The sequence below is a fragment of the Egretta garzetta genome, unplaced genomic scaffold (assembly GCF_000687185.1).
Source record: "Egretta garzetta isolate BGI_Z169 unplaced genomic scaffold, ASM68718v1 scaffold377, whole genome shotgun sequence".
Lineage (NCBI taxonomy): Eukaryota > Metazoa > Chordata > Aves > Pelecaniformes > Ardeidae > Egretta > Egretta garzetta.
The window spans coordinates 409,242-432,830 of NW_009260339.1; the positions used below are offsets into that span (position 1 = coordinate 409,242).

A 23,589-nucleotide genomic window follows, 5' to 3' on the forward strand; every position below is an offset into this window, starting at 1 on the left:
ACACTTTCCAGTTCTGTTCCATTACGTAAACAAGCGTCTCCAATGAAACAATGAATACATTGCGCTGGTTTAACCCCACTCAATTAATTTCTATCAGCTTCTGGCTATTACTTTTCCATCTCAATGTGCGTGTTGATTTGTAACAAGGAATTTGGGTTACTGAGTCTTGACTGGACCTGTTCATCCAACTTTCCTATGAGTTGGCATAAAAGTGACAACGCTGTGCAGGCAAGCAGCGTCGTTCCTTTGCTGGGACAAATTCTCACCCTGACCGCCCAGCAGTGAGCGTGCAGGGTGTTTGGGCAGGGAACGGATTGCACAATTTTCTGCATTGCCTCAAGGCTCCCTGTGGATTGTGGATTCTCAGCTGGGAAGCAAAGGGAAGGTGCTCAAGAAGATGATGTTTAGCCATCAAGGAAAACGCCCCTGCCTGGCAGCTGCCTGAAGCCTGCACCAGTGCAGGTTTTACCCCTTTTCCTCTCTTCTAGCAACATTTTTGTCTGTGAAATACCGCTGTCGCTGCTGGCACAGCCAAGGTTTGTGTTGTTTCTCGTGACAGCAGGCTGAAAACCTGGCCTGCTGATGCCCTTTGGGCAGGGTGGCACCATCTCCGTAAGGCTGCGGGTTCGGTCCTACTCTGAGAGAGAACAAGCTTCCTTCGCAAGAGCAGACGGGTTTTCCTAACGTTTATCTGATGGCTCCCTCTAGAGAGAGAGGAACATAAATACTGACCTACTTCACATGTGGATTTGGTCAGTTTTAGTCCCAGAGAAGTGGTTTTGTTACACTCGCTCCCAGTCAGGCTCCTTGCCTTTTCAATGCCTTCTTTCTCTCATTGTCTCGTTCAGTCCTGGCAGGGTGACTGCAGGAAGAGAGAGTTCTCAAGTCATCTTTTATTCGCGTTTCAAAATTACCTCCTGTAGTCAGCCGCTGGCTCTGCCCAAACGCGCCCAGAACTCCCTCTCCCAACAAAACCAGAGATGTGAGCCCGGCGGACAAACAGGGAAATCCCCTGAGCCGAGCCCGGTGTGATCTGAAGCTTCCCGCTGCCGTTCAGGGCGGTAACAGCTCGTTGAAAAAGACAGCGGGTGGAAGCCGACCAGCGCTAATTTTAGGTAACTAGGATCCGGTGTCATGAGCAGGGGAGCTTTATTTTTGCAGGGAGTGTAAGAAAGCAACAGACACAGGGAATGGAAGAAGGGCACGGGCCGGAGGAACTTACGGATTAAACTGGTTTATACCTGCCCTTCTCCACTGGACTCCGTGGCCACTGGGTTGTTCTCTGAACAAATAATGCCGTGTTCACTCTCCGCTCGCCGAGTTAAACATTGGTTAATGAAAGCTGGTACTGCGCCTACTGCTGTGGCTTTAAAAAAAAGCTGTTATTCAAAAAATATAATTAGTGATTGAGTTGCAAATGAAAATGTGTCTGGCCCAGGGCTGTGTCCCAACAAATAAAAATTGTTTACATGGAGTTTTTCAGCACTGACTTAAGTCTGTTGCCATTCAAGGCTATAGTAAAACTCCCCTCTTTGAGCCCAGGCAGGGCACATTCAGCATCGCACCCGAGCCCTCTTTAACGGGATGGGGCGTCCCTGCTTGCGTCCTGGTCCCTGTGCATGGAACAGTGAGCACAAAAGCTGGTGGGTGCATTGTCCGAAAAGCGGATCCGTGGCCTGGTGTGCAATGTCAGTTGTCACACAGGTGCATTGGTGCAAATGCAAACAGTTAATATTTGGGGTTTACTCCAAAATAGTGAGGTATATGTGGGAATGCCCTGCTATTCAAAGGCAGACAACAAACAATTTTTTATACCTTTAAGCACCCACAGGTTGTTTTGTTGGGTTTTTTTTAATAAAGCATAAACATGGTCCAGAAATGAAACTTAGGAAGAGAGGAAATGCAGTTTACAAAATCATCTGATACCGGTTACATTGACCTCCTAAGATTTTCACCCAAAACAGAGGAAGGTTTCAGTGGCCCCCTCATTGCTGCGGCTGGTCCCACTGTGCTGGCAATAGGCCATGCCTTGCCATGAGGTCGTGGGGAAATGAGTCTACATGTGGTCTGTGGCACTGCATCCCTCTTTGTGTGAAATCCCCGAGAGCAGGGGAAAAAACCCCACAAACAAACCCCTTCCAACTGGGTGACTTCACAAAAATGAAGAAAAAGGCGAAAGCTTTCAGAATGTGAAAAACAGCTGAGGTCAGAGGAGTCATCTCAGCTGGAAAGCTGACAGGAGCAGTGTTGGGCTGCAGGTGGGAAGGGACGGGCAGTACGGACAGCGGGGACAGCGGCAGTGCTTGGCGTTGGGCTCCTATCAAGCAGGGATGTGCTGAAGGCCTCGGCTTGCCCCGCGCAGCAAGAATCTGCTCCACCTTGTGTTCCTGGTCACCCGTCACTGGATGCCATTTTTCTCTTGCCCCTAAAACTTACATAGGTGGCACTAAACATATTTGCTCACACACAGGTTAAAGTCATTCTGGAGTGCCTTAACACAAAGCATCTCGCTGGCTTTACAGCCGCACGCCAGGTTTGCTCTTGTGGAAGAGCCTAAGACCAAAGTGTGGGAGACTTTGGATTTTGTTTCTACTCACTGTCCTGTGTTTTAGTTCTTTTTCTTTTTTTTTCAGTCATCCATTCATTCATTTTAAACCATAGTACCTGGCTCTTTTACACTGTGACCAAACTTTGATTAAAGCAGTTTTCATACATTTGGCTTCGTTTTCAAGCTGTGACTAAAAAGACAGGCTACTCAAATACATCAGTACAGCATGTGGACTAAAATATATGGGGTTTGTATGTATATATATATATATATAGTGTACTTTTGGTTAATTCTATGAACTATTTAAATACCTGGCATTAAGCTTTTCTTCTGTACTGCAGAGCTGAGAAGCAACTTGACTTAAATACTCAAGTACGCAACTAACTGTCTGTCTGAGATTTGCAGCTACCAGATAGAAAAACGTAGTTACGGCTTTCAGCCATGCACTTATTTTCAGTAACTCTATTGAAGAGTTTGAACCATGTAAAATTTTAATACCAAACTTCTAAGAAACAAACGTCTGTACAAGCCTTGCTGTTGTTTTTTCTCACTGTACTGCAAGAAGGAGTTAAGTTTCTAAAATGAAGCAGTAGGTTGACTGCCGATCCAGCCTCTTCAGGAAGAGCTGCGACAGCCTGACGTGTCTCACCTCTGCTTAGCACAGGAACAACTTATTTCAGGGCTCCTCTGACAGTAAAGCCTTTATTTCCACAGAGACTGACGATAGACTGAAAAGAGGTTTTTCTTCTAAATTGATACTTAACAGGACATTGCTGAATAATGAGTAAATGCCATCAGCCAGTAGGACATCTTTTGGGAAACTAAATTATGTAAAGCAGACATAATGGGTTCTCCTCTGCCCCTCAGCATGGCCTTGAGCTACCAGTCACTGTAGAGAGCTCAGGAACGCCTGTGTTGTATTTGTGTCCAGGTCTTTTGTCCCACCACGCTGGCCCTGTGTAACACAGCAGCGCGGCTCTGTTGGGTTCTGTACACAGTTTGCTATCAACCACATTCAGGTCAGGAGAAAAATGTCTTACTGCTACCGTTATTAATAGCTTTGCAGTAAGTCTGAAATACATAAGACAAAAGGAATCCCACCTGCTTGTCTTATTCTGAGCTGGTTGTCTTCACCCCGAGTAGGAAGATGTAGGAATGGAAGGGTTGTTTCTTAAGCTAGATCCGGTAAATCACTGTGAAAAAGCCTGTTTTCACTCTACTGATTTACAGTGAGAATCCCAATGAGTAAGTCAAACATCCACAGGTCAGGTAAGCCGAATCCCATCCTCTGTGTCTGGAAATAAACAGTTCCAGGCAAAATACAGCCCTCTCATCAGGAGGTGGACTTCTCCTCTAAAACCTGTGCACCCCCCTAGTGTTCCCTTCCCCCTCTTAATCCACTCATAACGATAAAGCAATTCCCTTTGATCTTTCACAGAAATGGCAAGCACGTATGGCTTAGCATGTTATTCCTTTTCATGCCTAGAGTCAGGCAGCCATTTCTCCATTGGATCCAGCCATGCCTGGGTGTGGTATGTGTTAAAGCCTCCTACTTCATGGTGTCTTGACATAAACAGGATAATATTCAGCCCTGGCTCCATAAAGTAACGTGGAAAGCATTTGGCAGCGTTCCTAAATTCTTGCTGTTTAAACATGAGGAAGCAGATCACTTCTGCATTCCAGCATTGATTTACAGAGACTGAAGGCTGTGAGGAATACTTCCACTTAAACTAAGCAGGTGACACAAGAGAGAGTTTCTGCATTCCCGGTTATAGGTTTGAGCCCAGTCACCCTCATGCAGTGAAGGAAGTGACCAACCTGTCAAATACATTAGTTGTAGTTAAACATTGTTTAAAACATTTACTACTTCTTTCCTGAAGTCTTTCATGAGGGCTACTGAAGGTACACTCCTCTGCATTTCTCTGTGCTGAGTGTTTGAAAAGATTTTGGGTTAACTTCACAAAGCCTTGGGTTTTATTTTAATACGTCCCAATTTTTCTTCTAATTCAAAGAACATAACTTTACTGTGTCTTGAGACAGCAGGTGCATATTCACAATGGGAGAGACTCTCAGCAGCAGAAAAAAAAAAAAAGTCACAGGCACTGCTCTCCCCCATGATCAGAACACCTGAAAACAATTTATTTTTAACAGGCCTACAGCATCCAACTTCCCCTCAGCAGCAGGCGCACTACAGCACTGGTACTGTGTAATTAGAAGCTTTGAGGTTACGCTGCATCAGCAGTGACACTAAGTTCCTGGAGAAGTGGATTTAAACTTCTGGGAGAACTCTTCCAGCACCTCCATTAGCTTCTCCTCATCCTCTGGTGGACTGTGAGTGCTTGCCAAGGGTAAGTGTGTAGGGACTGGTTGCCTGTCTGGAAGACAAAAAATAAATAAAATCCTTCTGGGTACATTTAACTACCTATTCTAGCAGAGCGGGGATTTTTCTGCTAGGCTCTATACTGCCCAAACATACCTCATGGTCTTGAAGCCAGGAGACTTACCTTCTAGGTATCTGTAAGCAATGATAGTTAAGCGTATCTTCCAAAACAGAAATGAAACTAATTTCATTTTTATTCTGGAACTAGAGTGATCGTCCTTTAGCACGATATGACTTAGACTGGGGAGCAAGACCTCACTTGCAGCCATGGACAGGGTAGATAAGGGCAGGCCTTACCGGGGGGTTTACACCTGCTCCCTGTCACTAGTGTAGCTCCTGGAGGCACAGACCGATAACTTGAGATTGTCGCTGCAGGCTGAAGTTGCTTTTTCAGCGTGAAAGAGGGTTTTTCCTTGCCTCCTGGATAATGTTTCTAGTGCTACACAAACTCCCCAGTTGGGACTTCGTCGTTTGTATACATCTTAAAACACTCACTTTCATCCTTAAAAATAAACGGTTAAATTCTAATGGCTAGAGAGCCCATTCTAATTGCTCAATCACCATAAGTAACGTGCATCCAACAAAGACACCCGAACAAATTTGCTCAATTTGATGCTTTGACTGGTTTTCCAAAGCTCGTACTCCCCGCTCACTCTGTGTAAATATACCTGTATCACCAACCTTTCTAAGGGATTTTTCTCTCCAAAAACGTGGTATCTAGAGCCTGGAAACCTTGTGACAGTGCTCTCAGATGTCTCTGAAGCAACCGTCAGAGCGCTGGTGCAGTACTGTGAGTCTGTTTTAATAAGTCCAACTTCAGCAGTAGCCAGCTGAGACTAAAAGAACGAGCTGTTGCAACACTGGGCAGCAGATTTCTCTGAAAACCTATCAGGCTGCCATCGGGCTTCCCAGGGGAGCAGAGATGTTTGCTCTCTTAAGAGCAAACATTGTAACTGGCCACGCACACACCACATAACTTCTGCTTATGGAAAACTGTGGAGAGAGAAACGTGCAGAGGAAGGTTCCCTTCTCCATCCCTGAATATGAACTGCTTCCTACCTAACTGCAGGGCTTCCAGTAGCCTGTGCTAAAGTTTGGGAACTACGTGTGAAAGTCAAGTTCAGCATCACGGAGGAGATGCTTCTAGTGTTTGGAAAGCAGGACTCTGTCAAACATTTTTTATTTATTTTGGCAGATTCAGAGAATTCTGGTTGTACGAGTCATGTTCTCACTTCCCTTTTTTTTTTTTTTCCTAAGGAAAAAAAAAATTGCTGGCTTTGGTTTGCAATCAAAGGGAGCAGAATAAAAGAGAATGGAGGAAATGGAGGGAAGATGTGACTGGTTCAGGAAATGGCCGCCTAGGACCAGAAGAGCAGGGGTTGCGGTAAAGTACTCCTGCACACAATGCCCTTTACTGAAAGGGCCTGAAGAGGGCCCATACTAAGCTGTGGCTTCCAAAGGGCACTAAGAGAGAGAAATAACTGATTTCATCACTATTTAATAAGCATGGGACATGGACACAGGACTTCTCTCGCAGCCTTAAGAGCAGTCATGCCAAGAGCAAAGCTCTCAGAAGTAATTATCTATAGCTAAAGAGCCAAGGTGTTTCCCCTGTTTACTAAAGCTGGGGGTAGACCAAAGGCAAGAGCCTGGTGGAGTGATGATCTAGAGGAAGAACAACTGAGCAGCAGCATTAGGACCAGAAGTGACAGGAGTATGAAAGAGACAGAGCCTGGTTCTACAAAGAAGACTGACCAGCTGGGATGTAGGGTTTCTGCATGCACCACACGATGACATGAAAAAGGCCTGGTTATGTATCTGTCAACCAGCCCTGTGTGATTGTCTGGGAGGGGGCAGAAGGGACAACCCAACTGTGCCAGAAATTCGCAGGATCAGGATTTGCGTGCCACATCCAACAAAAGCACTGGGCTCCTGTAAGCAATTACCCTGAGCTTTTCCTATCTCCTGCTGGACTGACCTGCGTCATCATTAAGACATCTATGCTTCCAGCTGCTCCTGCTAAGGTGCCTGTCATTCACATGGCAGAAAAGAAAGGCTCTGCCCTATTTTTCCATTTCCTATGCTTACAGTGCCCAGAATGCCACTGTGCTCAAGTCTTTGCCCAGCGCTAGAGAAAGGGGGAGTTGGCAGTTTTAACTAGCACAGAATGGTAGGAAGAAGAGCTTGTCAAAGCAAAGCCAACCCCCAGTGCTCTGCAAGAAGGATGCTAGCTTCCCAGCATCATAAAAGATGCTGTTTGACTGCTGTGATTCACCTTAGAACCCTTGGCACAGTCCTGCATACAGCCATTTTTGTTAACAAAAACACAGACCCTCCCTAAGGAAATGCTTTGAAGTCTCTATCAGCTACTTTAGAGCTCAAAACCTGGAAGATAACAACTTAACAAAGTCGTTCTCTGGTTGCAGAATGCTCCCTTGAACCTTTAGTCTTGGAACGATTTTGAGAAATACTTTATCCTTTGAACAAGGGTTGCCTGGTCGAGCCTTCATCCCCTTCCAGGCCAGATGGGGATCCTACAGCAGCTTAGGGATCTCCACTGCCACACGATGTAAGACACGGCCACCTTACCTTGGAAGAACAAGCCGCTCGGGAACTTCGTTGCTTCAGGTGATACTGCCAACCATACAACAGTATCAGCTCCCTGGGCCTCTGTGCGCAGAGTATTCTTCATCTTCTGATAGAAATCTGGCATTGACGATCTCACAGCTAGAAAGAGTAACAATGGAATCGTGGTCTGCCATGCAAGGCTTTTTTGATTAAAAAAACCCCAAGCCCCAAAACAGCTTAAAATTGCCATTGTGAGTGTAGGAAGAAGACAAGGCACCTCAGAGTTCATGAAAGAATGAGTATTTCCCAACAGCTAGGAGTATGAGGACTTCTGGTGGAACAGCACTAAACTGCCAGATGATCCACCAGTTGTGAGTTTGGGTCAAGTTACACGGACAAAACTCGTAGGAGCTGAGAACAGGATCAGTGAGGGGTTCCTGAGCCAATTCCATTCTAAGTTGCAAAAAAGTAAGACATGGGGGAAACAGAAATACCAAAGCCCAGCTATTCTACCAGGATTTTTCACTCTTATCTTCTCACCAGTTTTAGGAAACCAATTGCTGGATTATATTTTAAAATTGTACAGTAAATAGTACCTAAACCAACGATATAATTCATGTTTAAACTCTGGTTTCTTTTTATTTTGTCCAACAGGTGATGATTGAAGGTCCATCCCCTTGCAGCTGTTGATTTCTGGGGGTTGGAGAGTCCTTGAACTTTAAGGTGGGAACTTTATGGTTCATTAGGTTTGAAATCCACAAAGGATGTGCAAAAATAAATGTATTTTAAAGAAAAAGAAATACAAAGATTTTTAGTTGGAAAGGGCAGCTTTCAAGCATAACGTAGACGGGGTAAATGCTTCTGTCATCAGAAGCAAATCTGGGAAACTGCATTCCTAGAAAAGACCTAGAGATCGGATTGCTAGTCTGCATCCCAAGCTTGGGTGTTAGGGGCTGGTAACACACTGCGGAACACGAAACGCATACTGGATAACTGATGCTGGCCCGCCTGCTGAGACACAGTCACTGAAGAACAGCTGCAGCTCAGACAAAGGGCTGTCTGGCCAAACACGCTGCTTCTCGACGGCAGTAAATGTTTAGAGGAAGAGCAGAGGAACAGGGCTTGCACAATGGTGCATGCTCCATTTTCCTCTATGCCCTTGCAAATTCCCAACGTCTGCATGTTGGTACTCAGAGAGGCAAAAGTTCTCATCTGTGTGTTTAACAGTCCCACTACAAATGTAACTTAAAGGTTAGCTTAATGCACTATGGCTCTGCTGTGCCTTTGCGCGGAGCTGGAACCATTCACTGCCCATTATTATTCTCCGGCTATACACAGATAGCAGACACCGTGCAGAACAGAGCTACCAAGGGGGTACAAAACTACTTCAAGCATGAGTTTGGAGCCAAGAAATCACTGCACCTGTTGGAAAAATCTACCAGAAAGTCTCATTTCTCCTTGCTTTTAGACTAATCCTGGAAAGAAGAAAAATACGGTCAGTGTCAGGCAGATGTTACCTGGAGTGTCTGCCCAGCCGGGGTGCATAACAGAGAAATGGATGTTTCGGTGAGATTTTGCCCACTGTTCTGTCAAGACAACTTGCTGTCTCTAGGATAGAGCAAAAAGAGCCAGACTAGCATCAAGTTCAATAGCCTGTCCACCAAGTTAGTTCCCCAGGAGATAAACTACACCAAATATGCTGTAAATACCAGAGCATTTACGTACAGCAGAAGTATACCCTTGCTCATCCTGATTGCATTACAGGATAATTTTGTCAGAGATCACCACGGTCATTGCAATCCACATCCTGGCCACAAGCTTACTTTTGAAGTGGTTACACTGCTTTTACTGACCACGTCTACTTGCTGCAGACTGTAGGCAAGAACTAAGCAGGCAGAAAGGGTTTGTCAGCTAAAGACAGTTCTCCCCCTGGAGACTTAAATCAAATCAAATGAAAGTCTAGCTGCGCTCTCCACACAAGATGGTATGTACTCATAACTGCGTGCCACCGTACTCCTGAAGGTTATAGCTCTGTACGGGTTGGAAGCAATGGGAAAGCAACAGTGAATGACAGCCTTTTTGCAAAGCAGATGGTGTATAAGCCACCAAGCAAACAAGTGCCGGGCTTGGTTTTCAAAACCATGGACTGTACCTTGTTTTGTGCATACACCATAGTTCCATCAAACGTCCCATTTCCCGACTGCAAGTCAGATATGTTTAATTTTTGAACTAGCATGCCCCCCGAAGAGACAGTTATCTGTAATCAAATGAATGAAAAACAAATGAATGAAAAGCAAATGGATGAAAAACAAAACCAAGAATGCCCCACAATTGCACTCATGCATGTTAATGTGGTCTTCAGGCTGTATTTTGAAGTCCCTAGGAGGAGGATTCCTCTTTGCGCTATGCTTGTGCTCATGTGTGCAGCATACCTGGAGATGAGGTGGAAAACAGAATTTTTTTTTTTAAGAAAGTGATTTTCATTCAAAGCCGCGTTGACTCCATCAGGGAACTTTGTGCTTCTTCCTTTTGAACAGTAATTGGGAGAAAGAAAATAGCAGAATAGCACTATTTGTAGTTTATGTTTAGCATTTATAGAGGCTAATTAGAAAACAAGAGAGACTGTACAAAACTTGGGAAATCTCATTTAAAAAAAAAGTATCTGCTGTCCACTTTTATGCCATGACCTGTAAGGTTCTTTTAAGCCTATGCTCCCGTTACAGGCATTTTGCACTATGCTACAAGAGGTAACTTAGAATCATAGAATCACTCAGGCTTTAAGATCATCAAGTCCAACCGTTAACCTAACACTGCCATCCCACTACTAAACCATGGCCCTAAGCACCTCGTCTACCTGTCTTTTAAATACCTCCAGGGGTGGGGACTCCTCCACCTCTCTGGGCAGCCCATTCCAATGCTTGACAGCCCTTTCAGTGAAAAAATTTTTTCTAATGCTCAACCTAAACCTGCCCTGTCACAACTTCAGACCATTCCCCCTCGTCCTATCGCCCATTACCTGGGAGAAGAGATCAACCCCCTCCTCACTACACCCTCCTTTCAGGCAGCTGTAGAGGGCGATAAGGTCTCCCCTCAGCCTCCTCTTCTCCAGGCTGAACAACCCCAGTTCCCTCAGCCACTCCTCATCAGACTTGTGCTCCAGACCCCTCACCAGCTTTGTTGCTCTCCTCTGGACATGTTCCAGCAACGCAACGTCTTCCCTGTAGTGATGGGCCCAAAACTGAGCACAATATTCGAGGTGCGGCCAGGGAACTTGCCCCAGGGAAACTAAAAGAGGAAGTTTCCAAAGGAAGTGTTTTACTCTGCTTTCCACTGAAGGGTTGAGAGTAGCAGGCAGGAGCTTTGCCTTGGAGAAGGAAGTGGTTGTTAGCAAAATCTAGGAGGATTCTAGAGATGCTTACAGCATTAGAACTAATCCTGCATTGCTAGCACAGTCAAAGAAACGCTGTCACAAACCAGAAGGTAAGAATAGTAAAACACCGCTTTTCAACAGCATTGCAAACTCACCACTCTGGCATCAGCTTCTTTTTCCAGGAGGGGCAGCAGGGCAGTTGTCAGAACGTATGTACCTACAAGTCAGACAGACACCAATGTTAACTTTTCCTTTTTAAAAAGGCTTTCTTCTCTCTCCATCCCTTACCACAGCATCTCTTTATTTCTGAAACTTCATCTGAATTTAGTAATTTCCTTGTTGCTTTACCTGCAACATGCCTATTCAACTTCTTGTAGTCTGCATTGCTGCATACTTCTCAAAAGGAGTATCTGCTATTTTATAGACTTTTATGTTTATTGTACCTATAGAGCAAACTGATCACTACATTCTAGCCCTGACTGCAAAAGCAAAATGGCTCAGGTATGGATTTCCTCGTGAGTGAGTTGATGCCAGTGAAAAAATAGGGAATGCATTTCCACTCCATGTGTGGCATATATACACATATCTATGCCGGGTCACGAACAAGAGAGGGGAACTGTGCTTCACGCTTGTGCTTCTTAGGCCTTGCATATGCAAATTAAGACCCATCCATTTTCACCTTCTCACTGTGAAATCACTCAGAGTGCCCCGACACTTCTGGTTTGTGTTGCGCACAAAAACTGCTTCTTAAATCCCCAGCACGGTTATTACAGAAGATAAGGAACCCTTGGGGGAAAAAAATATTAATGTTGCATGCCCAAGGCTGAGCTAAGATTACGTGGGGAAGCTGAACTGTGTCTTTCCCCACTTTAACTGTGTTCCTTCAACATAGACTTGTACACACCACACAAATATATTCCATTACAGCTGTTACCATGACCAGCAAAGTTTGTTATTCAAAACATCGTTTGCCTGCTAGTGTTTGATTCGGACACACCTAGTGATGTTTCACCCACTTGAGTGCAACACGGGGATGTTTGGATTTAACTCTTCAAAGATATTTTTTAATCTTTTTGCCCTTTAAACTTGAAAAAAAAAAAGTTTAATTCAAAATTAATCTAGCCCCGCTTAGTCTAGTGTTTCTTCATCGAGTATAATACTTTCGCCTCTTCACAAGTGGCTCTAGTTCAACAATTCTATGTCAGTGACAAACGTATTTTTTTCCATGAGCTACCGAGGGCCATGTTTTTCACTAGACATGAAGACTTCAGCATGCGGCTTTATAACCTCCCTTCCACAGAGGCAGTGAGATCACCCAGTTAAAATACAGCGTGTTTATAAACATGCTACCAAAAATCAAACGCATTACATGCTTGGTGAACAAACTGCTCATCTCCCCAGTCAGTCACAGCAGTCTTCATGTTCTCTGCAGAATCAGAGGGACACCCATATGCACGCAATAGATTTAAAATCCTGGCAAATCAAACAAAGCGAATGCACAGCAAATGAGTAAATGCAGCCTGTCTTCAGCAGAAAGTGCAAGCAAAGGCAGTTGCCAGCTAACAACGAGAGCCGTACGTCTCCCCTGGTAGTGGCGGGGACTCTGAACGATGACATCATTAGGACAAGAACTACTGCTGATTGTCATGGGAGACTGCCACAATGTTTAAAAAAAAAAACCAAACCCGAAATCACTTCAATACAAGCCGAGAGCCTGGATTAAATTTTGATTTGCTATGGATTCTTCAAATGCAAAGCAACATCATGTCAGTTAAATATGCTGCATTTCCTAAAGGCAGAGCTGCAATGCACCAGCCACGAGAATGCTCGATTTTACTGTCCTGCAGATTAATTTACACTTTCAAGGGGCTTCACGTTGGTTTGTTAATTCTAAAGGGATGCAAAGATGAATGCATTAACATTGCCTCATTAACAACTGGGGTTTGTTTTGTTTTCCAGATGGATGAGAGAAATGTCCAATGCCAAAAATCCTGCTTACAGCAACTACAGCTTGTCAGAAGTTTATGCGCTGATTTAAAACCACAAACTAACTGCAAAGCCAGCAACTCCTCTCTTCCTCAAGTTTATTAAGAATTCAGTAAATCCCACAGAGCCAGAGCATTCAATCTTTTTGCCCCACAAAACCATTTGCTTTGAGACAGAGAAAAAAAAAGCAAATCAACCAACCAGTTTTGACCCCAGCTTGCTATGGTAAGCACTAGTATCCCCAAACACACACAGATACAACACATCAGGCATTAAGACTGAAGCTTTTCATTTCCCCCACTACTAAATATTTCACCAACTATTGTCCCCCTTTTAAGTGTTCGAATACAAGCTCCTTAATACCCTAACAAATATATTTGGATATTATACTTTTTTATTCGCATGGGCTGGTCAGGCAAAACAACCTGGACAAGAAATTTAGTACAATAATAGTAGAATAGATATACCCTATTAGTAAGGTTTATTGTTGTTTGGAATACACCCTCATCAATTAAAACCTCCACTTTTTTATTCACGTGAAAGCTGGCATATAGTTTGATAGTACGTATGAATAGGAACAGTGCTAAGTACTTTGCCAAACACAGCTGTATTGCAGCATGCAGTAACACAGGAATCAATTTCTAAGTAAAAGGGGAAGCTGCAAATGAACGCCTTGCCTGCTGCAGTCCTTATAAACACAGGAATTGCATTTACAGTACCAAAACAAAAAAGGAGAATGTTCTTTTAGTACAAAAACCAAAAAAAAACTTTGCAAAGAAAACCAAGACTGAGTGGTAGAAGAAACTACATTCCCCTCTCACCCCACTTAAATAAATCAAGCCAACAACCACGTTGTATACCCTTTTGCTACTAATTTATTATTAATATCAATGTACTGGACGCCTGCCTTTCCAAAATGAACATTTCAGCATTCTAATATGTTTTCTTGACACAAAAATAATTTTTGTCTGTTAAAGGAGAAACCTCCTCCCACAGAGCTTAGTTAAAAATGGTAGAGCATATCAAGTGTGATTAATGCTTGATAATCACTGTGTTCAAACGGTACAGATTTTTTGAGGCGGGGTTTGTTTTGGGGTTTTTTTCATTGTTTAAAAGACCAAGAGAAAACACAAAGATGCATGGAGGGAAAGGTGATGATCAACAGTGATGTGCCTTGCACTGAAAGCATTAAGTATTGGGTATCTTGGTGATCCTGCCCCTCCTCTGAGAGGACCTTTGGGATTCTGCCAGAAAAAAACCAAGGAAGGCCTTTTTTCCCAGAAAACAAGAGCTGCCACTACTCCTGGGGGATTCTGGAGAAGGCACGACCTCGTCTCAAGCAGATACTCTGCAAATGGAGACGCTCAGCCTTGAGGCCACCACGCTTCCCAGTGCCTGTTCCCCAGCAGGCGCACCCATGACAGAGGAGGAACAGACACATGGCAACTGGGAGCAGGATGTTTCTGTCTGAACAGTTCTCCTGGACTATGGCCCATTTCTTGCACAAGCCTGAGTGCAAGAGTGGAAAAGAGCAGGCTACTTTGAATTACTCACATGACAGAAACCTCGAGCGGCATCCTCTCTCTCTCACACACGTCTCAGACCCAGCAGGCAGAGAACTATGCATACACCTACAAGGCAGCGCTGGACATATGGCTGTACAACCTGTATTTATGACTGTGTGACACAGATCAGACCATTATACATTCCAACGGCAGGAAAAGGTGATGTATATTGTCCGCATGGCCTGAAAGCTTGGCTCCCACTGGTGTAAAGGTGGAAAAAACAAAACACCAAACATTTTTGCAGCAAAACGGTATACACATTTCCTTCTGAAAGGAGTATTTGTTGTGCCATAAAAAGAAACCAGCAAGATTAATTCGGGCATTCAGCCCATCACCCACACATACAGGATTTCATCTTGCCCTCGCTGAACTCTGCTGAGGTAAAGAGTTGACTACAGAAACCAACTGGACAAGCTACATCCCTGTTCCATGTAATGAGGTTTGACACAGTACTTGCTGGCCATGTTTTCTCCAATTAAAGAGGCTCCTGGGATTGATGTACAATTTCTTTTAAAGATAAACATCCTCTCAACATTTGCTTTTCTTTGGAAAAATTCCTCTAAGTTTTATGTTTTGAAGCTGAGGTCACATAACAGGAAATCATGTATATTAAAGTGTAATTAAAACCTTCCTATAAGGATACAGCAACCCGCTCCAACAGTTCCATGTCCTTCTTGTGCTGAGGGCTCCAGAGCTGGACACAGTACTGCAGGTGAGGCCTCACCAGAGCAGAGTAGAGGGGCAGAATCCCCTCCCTCGACCTGCTGGCCACGCTTCTCCCGATGCAGCCCCGAGGACGGCTTCTGGGCTCAGCACACATTGCATTCTAATTAACAGCTCCTGGTTTTAACTCCATACAGCAAACTCCTCTGTCAACCTGTATGAGCTGTAATTCAGTAGTTTCATGATCACAGAATAAAACTTTAGTGATGCAAGTGTAGAAAATGAGGAGCTGTTACACAGAGATAAACATTCAATTCTTAAACTAAGTTGTTTAAAAAAAAATAAAACTACAAAAATAAGCCTGTCTGCTTTATAAACTCCTAAATAAGATCTCCACCATTACATACCATTCAACCAACTCTATCATGTGGTAGATTAGACAGCATGGGTTGTGAGTCTGTGCATTACACATAGTAATTCCGGTAAAAGCAACAAGCATGGCACTTAATGAGAACACACTTTGTTCATACACACTCCCTCCCAAGTGCAGATCACAGTAATGTTTAAGTTTCGTGTTTACTTGCAGAAAAAAAAAAAAAAAAAAAAAAAAATCCGGCTACCTTCTGCACTACCTGAAGTAGAAGCTGAGAGGACTCTACAGAAAACACCGTCAGGTCTTGCGGGAAGGTAGCTCTGCACGTTCTTGCAACAGTTAGCTCACCGTGGATCTCACCATCTCTACCACAGCATAACCAAAGTGAAAGCTATCCCCCTGCAAGGGACAGAAGTCTATGGTGTATTAGACACTGGTCTTTCCCACAGAAGGCTACAGATCTTTCTGTACTAGAACATGAAATTAAGCAAAACACAGAATAGCCCTAACAGAAAATATTAAAAAAAAAAATTGAACCACCATGCATTCCCTTGTGGCCCATTTTGTAATTGTTCCACTTGCTCTGAGATCTTCTCAGTTTAGTTGAGTAATCTGATCACAGAATCAGAATGTTTTGGGTTGGAAGGGAAGATTTCCAAAATGCTGGTGGTGTAACTCAGCTTTAGCCTGCTAAAACCTGGAAGATTCCTTAGTATTCATATATTTCAGACTTGGAAATCAACAGGATATCACGTATAATAATAGTACATAAACACATACTCCTATCTGCTTTACAGATTTGAAGTGACCCCCAAACCCGTACTTTCAAATTGATTTATAAAGAAAATTATGGTTTCAGCAGAAACAATATTGTAAAGCCACTACCTGCTTATAACATCAAATTAATTGATGATGCAATTATCGCAGACCTGAGTGTCTTGGTGTATTCTAGAACAGTTTTCGCTTGATGTTCTATCTGGCAATTAGTGGTAAATTGTTGGTGAGGTTTTTAATCTGCTAACATTCAGATAAGGGCAGGCAGCCAGCACCACACTCAGTGAAGTTTTCCATCTGCCCGAGCTTTGCAGTATTATTAGGAACAGTGTTATTTCAACTGTGAAAAGAGTGGGAACAAAAAAAACCCCACACCAACCAAAAAACTTTTATTGTACAGATTTCAATGGCTCATTCATCTGGTAAAAATCAGTTAAATTGGTTTGCTTTTCTTATGTCCAAGTCTTAAAAAAAGAAAAAGCAAAAGAAACCCCAAAACAAAACCTGACATCCTTCCTTGACCTGGTTATCTTTTCAAGCCTTCAGTTTATGCAGTTCCAAGTAAGAGACATCCCTGAGTCTGTTTCCTGAGTACAAGATCAGGCATGAGGATTTTAGCATGCTGTCTCCGAGGGCCAATTCCACCCCACTAGCAATAACTGAGAGTGTATGGGAAGGAAGAGCTAATGAATGTGAAAGACAAAGCAAAGGTTTACATTTCCCTTGAATTACAAAGCTCAGCTCAATAAGGGTGATTCTGTGTCCTGGGAACCTAGGCTTCAGTATAGATAGTTGATTTGCAATTATATTCAACCTTATCCTTTCATGTAGCACCTCTCATCCTTAAGTCTCAAAGCTCTTTAGAAGAAAATTGGTATCATAATCTCCTTTCCACAGGTAAGGCTGTCTTGCCAAAGATCAGGCATTGACCTTATGCCAGACTTGACAGCTGGTATCCAAGCTGCCTGACTTCCAAGTAGTTCAGAACACAGTCCACCAGGCAACGCTGGCTTGCGTGAAACACCAGTTAGATAGGGTTTATGTGTAGGGGAGAGACCAACCAATATGCATGCAGGCTAGGCAATTTGCCATAGATGGGCTGTACTGCTACTGTGGTAGAAAAGCATCTTATTTCCTCCAGCCCTACCCCTTTCTTGCACTGAGAGTAAATGTATATGGCTATATTATTAAAACATGAGAGCACATTAGACTGAAGAAAAGATGCATACTGGGAGCATCATTTATTTATCTCTGAGTGTGTTTTAGCATCCCCTTGGCTGGTAAGTAGCAATAAAAATGTAACATATATGCCATTTTTCTATGTCAAGCAAGAAGATGTGCTGAGTAAAAGTAAGTGAGGCAGGCTATAAAACAGAAGAACATGGATTGTTTCAGCTAAATGGCTAGTGCTTCACTAAGAACACGCTTCTGTTGCCTCTACTTGCCTACTGATGCTGACAGGTTTTTTTCCAAAATGGCTGAATACTGTCAGTTTGAATAGTCTTTGTTGGGAGTTTTACTAAAACAAGTAAAATAACATTAAATTAAAAAAAAATAAAAATAAAGCAGCACTGATTCAGAAGTCTGCAAGTCTCATCAGAAGAAATGATTGCTTGTCACTGCCCAGCTCCTGGATACAACCTTGAGCACAAGGCCAGCCCACAGGAGGAAACACAAGGGCAACAACACACAATCTAAAGGATACACAAATAAAATCTGCCCATCAGGATCAGCACCAGGAAATCAGCCCACATTACCCCAAGACAGTCGCTCAGTTTCACACTGAAGGTGTGATTCAATCAGCAACGTGCCATTTCAGGCTCGTGGCTGGCTAGCGCTCCCACATTACAGTCTTAAGTGCTCCACAGCTATTCTGCTCTCTACACTTTCACTGAGCTCCAGCAATCCAAGCAATAATCCTTCGGGATCTAGCAGGGAAAAAAGGCAAGGTATTACATGTGACAGCCACAACAGAACTGCAACGAGCCACGCAGCATTTGTGCCTGAGCCCCATTTTAAAGATGCCAGGGACCAGCACAGATACAGTTGCCGCTGCCTGCTCAAAGCAGTTCACAGTTCGAACACTAAACAAACCATACAAAGCCTGAACTATCAACCTGCATTTTGCATTTTCACAACCTTCACCCACCTGCATATTCTAACAAAACCATAGAGGACTCTGCACCTCCTGTTTCAGTGACCTGTCCTCAATTAGCCAGTCAGTTGTCTTTCACATGAAGGGAGATTTACTTTCTATTCTAACCAATATTATTTTTGTACATATTAGTCCTATCCAAGGACTTACACCTTCATTTTTGCCCCACATGTCCAAGAGAGATCACAGAGTAGAATCATAGAACCGTTCAGGTTGGAAAAGACCCTTAAGATCAAGTCCAAGCATTAACCAGGATATAAAGTATGTTTTACAAGTCAGATGATCAATTAGAACTGAACTGTAACATCTAAAATATTTGAAAACAGAGTAACAAGTCAGTCAAGAGGAAAATATTCCTAGCCTGGATTTAAAAGCTCCACGGCATTTTAGACAACTAAATGAGCAATTCTACAGCTTATGTAAATGTTAATCAGATACCGCATTCAAAGACTCTGCTCTGCATTTAAAGCATGTTACAGTTCAGTCTTGCATTCTTAGACAGTTACAACCTACACACTCCTTTACTAGACCAAAGCGAAGATCCAGGGTAGAAACAGCCAAAGAAAGATGGAAGGAACGCCCTGTATTTGAAGATCTGAAAAAAGTTAATATTATTCCATCTCATTTCTGCAGAAATCAGGCAGTCATGAGTTAATTGTTTCCATGCTGCTGACGAGGGGGACAACTGCAGATTTTCAAAACAGGGGCCCTGAGCCCATGTCACCCTTCAGGCTTTAGCTATTCCAGGGGGTAGAGAGGGGAATTTAGTTTGTCCTCTCAGACGACACTCTAGTTTACAGCCAACCTATATACCAGCCGTATCTAATTTAGTCAAGTTTTTCTCTGGGAACATATAACCACAGCTAGTTACTGATACAGAAAACTTCTCCAAAGTAAAGCACACCCAGAGGTACCTAGTGCTTAGGGAAAGGACTTAACACAGCATCTACTCTGACATGCATTTCTCCATACAGCCTTCTCCTACTATGACTCCAGCAGATGATTTATTACCCCATCTCTGACTTAAAAAAAAAAAAAAAAAAAAACCAAACCACAAACCAAAAAAACAACAACCTGCACTGTTGATAGCATTGGTCCTTCATGTGTGTCTGACCTGCTAGCACAAAAGCTTTCTCTTGAACAGCCAGCCTCTTCCAGCTCAACTGAGTCCCACACTGTTCTAAAAGCTTGGAAATTGAATCCTTATTGTTACCTAGAGAGAACCAGTCTAAGCAAACAACCCTGTCCTTGTTTGAACTCTGCAGAAGTTGGTCGACAGAGGATGACTTACCTGTTTTACCTTATCTGCTCAAATGTGCAATCACCTCCTTGACCTTCTTATACAGTCATGCAGCAAGTGAAGCACAAATCAGTAAAGGACATCTATATGTAACATTCACAAAAGATGATACAGGCATTTTCCTAGTTTCACTACAATCATAATTCAGCTTCCTTTGTGCAGCTGTACATCTCTAGCGAAGCTGATTTACAGCTGGGAAAGCAGAACTGGCGGCTTCTACTTGTGTGATAAAATCTACTTCAAGCAATGCACTAGTACAGTTCCTCAACAATTAGTTTCCTCAATGTTTAATCCAAAACATGCTTTCATGTTCAGACCATTGTATTTTTTTCATTCTGCTTCTCTCTGAAGAGCTGCACCTTTGTGTGTTGCTGGATTTTTGTTTGAAATACCACAAGAGGGTTAAACTAATTTAAGGTGAATAAATCTCTCAAGTTAGAAGTTCTTGTACAGCACCAGGGGAACCTGGTGGCAAAATAAAATTCACTTTGAATTTTGTCCACAAGAAACAGAAGAATGTTACCAGAGATGAATTTGAAGAAATGAATCTGTGCCTTTATACTTGACTTAATTGTCAGTTTAATGTAGTCAGACTTGCAGAAAAAAACCCAAGCCGCATGCACTATATCAGCTAAGCACCAGACATTTATACCTAAAATGTTAGTTTTCAGAAGTAAATAGGAGTTAAGAAAGCAACACAGGAAAAAGGCTAAGAATAAAACTCAACAATGGTTTCCAGGCTATATTAGTTCTATAAATGCCCAATCTTTATAGCCTAAGCGTCCCCCTTCCTCATCCTAGAGACTGATGAACAGGAGGAAAACACAGAAGCAAAGCACCACAGCTCCTCCTTAACATGTCACTTCTGAATACATTAAAGACAGTCTCTTGGGAAAGCCACCTACCCTGCATGGAGGCAGGGGGAAAAAAAGAGAGTGTCAGGACTGTTCGTTGATGCAAGCACCACATCACTCATTGCAAGAGGTGCAGCCTTCAGCCCTCCCAGGTACCAGTGGCAGCAGACAGCTCTTCTCTCTGCTAGCTGGCTGTTTGCTCACATATTTTCCATGGCTTTTATTGGGGAACCTTCCACTTTGCTTGCAGTCTTCCCTCCTCATCCACATTTCCCCTTCCCCATTTTATCTGCTTCCTTTAATCTGTCCCTCTTACAGCTCCACCACACAGTTCATGGGATACACCCCTTATATGTGGAGTGCCTAAGACCTACCCAGTAGCACTCAGTCACTTGACCAGATGTTGCATCTGTTTGAGAGTGTCCAGGGCACTATATAAGGCACAGCCTTCCTACGCAGTGCCTCTGTCGCACCAAACGGCACTGTTCAAGCCTACTGAAACACTGTCTTCTAAATTGAATGTCTTCTAAAATACCTGAACGTGCTCCAAGCTCTACCCAAGCCACAGGAGCATACTTATTACAAAGAGTATCATTAGCAGCACTGCTTGGAATTCAGAATCAATTTAATTAAATCTTATCTGCATTTGTCCAATGCTGCTATGATAAAAAAAGGCACTGATATGAGAACAACTGAAAAAAATGGAGAAATTAAAAAAATGGCGCTCCAAACAAGCTGCAGTATTTCTTCTTTTCCTTTCCTGCTCCTTCCCTGGCATAGCAATGGTATGATCCCTCTTTGAGTAGGGATACATACCTCATGAACCCAGCTGTAAAACCCACAATTCTGTAACCAAAATAAGTGTATTTCAAAACTAAGCCTTCAATACTCACCCAAAGTGTTTGTTGCAAAGTTTTTTTCAAGTCCATCTTCAGTTAATTCTCTGTTATTTACCATACATCCTGCATTGTTGATCTGCAAGACAATTCCTGTAAACAAAAATCACCTACACAAATATCTACAAACACCACCACATAGAAGCAGTCAATGTTAGTTTGCTGTTTTCTGACACTGCAATACAAAGCTACAAACTGTTTCAATAAACCATGCTATCCCCAGTCACACTACTTTGTTGCTGATGATAAAAAGGTTTTTCACAAAAGAAAGGATCTTCAGAGAAATGGCTCACCACAGATGTATTACACTAAGAGCCAACAGTTCTCTTAGTGCCTTACTTTATGCTTTTAAACTCTTTTCTCACAAGTTGAGGAGCAGATATTAAACATAAATATGCAGTGTAGTTTGTTAGACTCATCTGAGAGACCATGTTGACCCCACATCACCCATGTTATGTGGTGATGTATTCTCCATTAGGGGAAAATTCACTATGGGAAGCTGTACAACATGGCCTAGATGAACTCCCACCCTCAGCAAATTAAAAGAATTAGCTCCAAACCTGGCAGATTAGTCAGGTCAGCAGGTTGCTGCATCCTAGTTAGCCCCAACAAGAGCAGAGCTAACCAGCAGAGGTGCTTCATACCGACTTTGTGCCCTCGTTGTAGGGACCCCAGCTTCTCTCTCTCCCTAGCAACCCTGCACATATACCCCACCTGACTCACACATTGCTAAAATAGCGCTGCACCACACACCATGGATACACTGCGAGGTAAAACCTCATGAACAGCCAGAAGCTTACAAGCTGTGTGCGGCTAGCACATTCTCAGACACACTTCTTTCTCTGCCTTACCCTCCCAGAGGAAGCTGGAGCTTTTCTTTCCCACCTCAAAAGCAGATCTGCCCCTAGATACCTTCCTGCTCATTCACTGCTACTCCTCAAAAGCTATTTTCCCATTTTTATCAGAATTTCCTCACCTAGTAAGCACCAAAACAACTGCTCCAGGTGCCTCAGTTTTACTACAGCCCCCAGTGCAAATTTTCACTGCTAAATAAAGGTGAAAGAGTACCGAGCTCCTTACCAGCCATGCTGCTTAACTGTTTGCTCTCTCTGTGCCTCTATTTTAGACTGCTCTAACTAGACCTTCTATAAAAGTTTAATCTTTAAGAAGGACTAGCTTTAAGAGAGACAAAGTTATTAGTAAAAGTAAACAAAGTGTGTGGTAAGAACCTCAAAAGATACAGCTGAAAAAATACTGCTTTTCTGTCTTTTTTTTGTATCATATCTGTGTTTGAGAACTGAGAATGGACAAGAGCAAACAGACCATGGAGACTAGTGAAAAAACATTTAGAGAAAATTAAGGAGAGAATTGCGGGCCAAACTGTGAAATTTACACTACCTGTTGGACAGATTCATAGGCTTACACGCTCCAAAGACAGACACTTGATTTTAGTATGCAAACTTACCAACACATTTAATTTATGTTCATTTTTGAATTTTTCAGCAAACTTCCAGATTTCCTTGGGATTAGATATATCCACAATATGCAAGAAGATATTCTAAAGGAAAAAAAAAAAAAGTAAATTGTAATCAACATGGACAGGGAAGAGTCCCCGTTTGCTGCTAAGGCCTGTCTAGATGAAAAAGTGCTTAAGCAGTACAAAAAAAATGTTTTCTCCAGAACATAACTAAAACACTTAGGTTAACATGCACAACTGGGAAATCTAATTCTAGTCCTTAAAACATGCTTAGTCATTTGATTCAGTTGCTTCCGAGTCGTTTTTAATGCCAAATTTATTAAAAGAGAGCCTTACTTAGGTAAATATACATGACAGACAGTCAGGCATAGCAGAGGACTAGAAAATACTGCAATACTTGCAAAACTTCTGTTTAAACAATTCATATAGCAGCATCCTCTTCAGCTGAAAACAACTTTCCAAAGTAAAGCTCAAGGTCACAGCATTAAGAATAACGTAGGTTGGAAGGGACTTCTGGAGGCCACCTGGTCCCACTCCCATCTCAAGGCAGGTAACTGAGATCAGGTTGTCCAGGGAAGTTTTATCTCCAAAGATGGAGATTCCCCAGCCTCACCGAACACCCTGCTCCAGTGTTTGATCACCCTCATAGTAGAAAAAAAAAAAAAAAAAAAAAAAAAAAA

General features: G+C 42.9%; 1 protein-coding gene across 1 annotated transcript; it reads right to left on the reverse strand.

The window, feature by feature from the left end:
- Positions 1-4,658: 4,658 nt before the first annotated feature.
- Positions 4,659-22,978, reverse strand: DHRS12 (dehydrogenase/reductase 12). The gene is made up of 7 exons (XM_035898024.1): positions 22,898-22,978; positions 21,430-21,525; positions 11,022-11,083; positions 9,649-9,753; positions 9,014-9,104; positions 7,518-7,655; positions 4,659-4,923 (listed from the first exon to the last, which is right to left on the reverse strand). The coding sequence occupies exons 2-7, from the start codon at positions 21,491-21,493 to the stop codon at positions 4,796-4,798; spliced, it is 588 nt and encodes a 195-aa protein (XP_035753917.1). The 5' UTR covers positions 21,494-21,525; positions 22,898-22,978; the 3' UTR covers positions 4,659-4,795.
- Positions 22,979-23,589: the final 611 nt, after the last annotated feature.

Excerpts from the sequence above, each read along its gene's own strand:
- DHRS12 (XM_035898024.1), bottom strand. The coding sequence starts at position 21,493 with ATGGTAAATAACAGAGAATTAACTGAAGATGGACTTGAAAAAAACTTT. Across the intron at positions 11,084-21,429 it reads CTTTGCAACAAACACTTTGG|GTACATACGTTCTGACAACT; the intron begins GTGAGTATTGAA and ends TCTGACTTGTAG. Across the intron at positions 9,105-9,648 it reads TGGTGTATGCACAAAACAAG|AGACAGCAAGTTGTCTTGAC; the intron begins GTACAGTCCATG and ends GCTCTATCCTAG.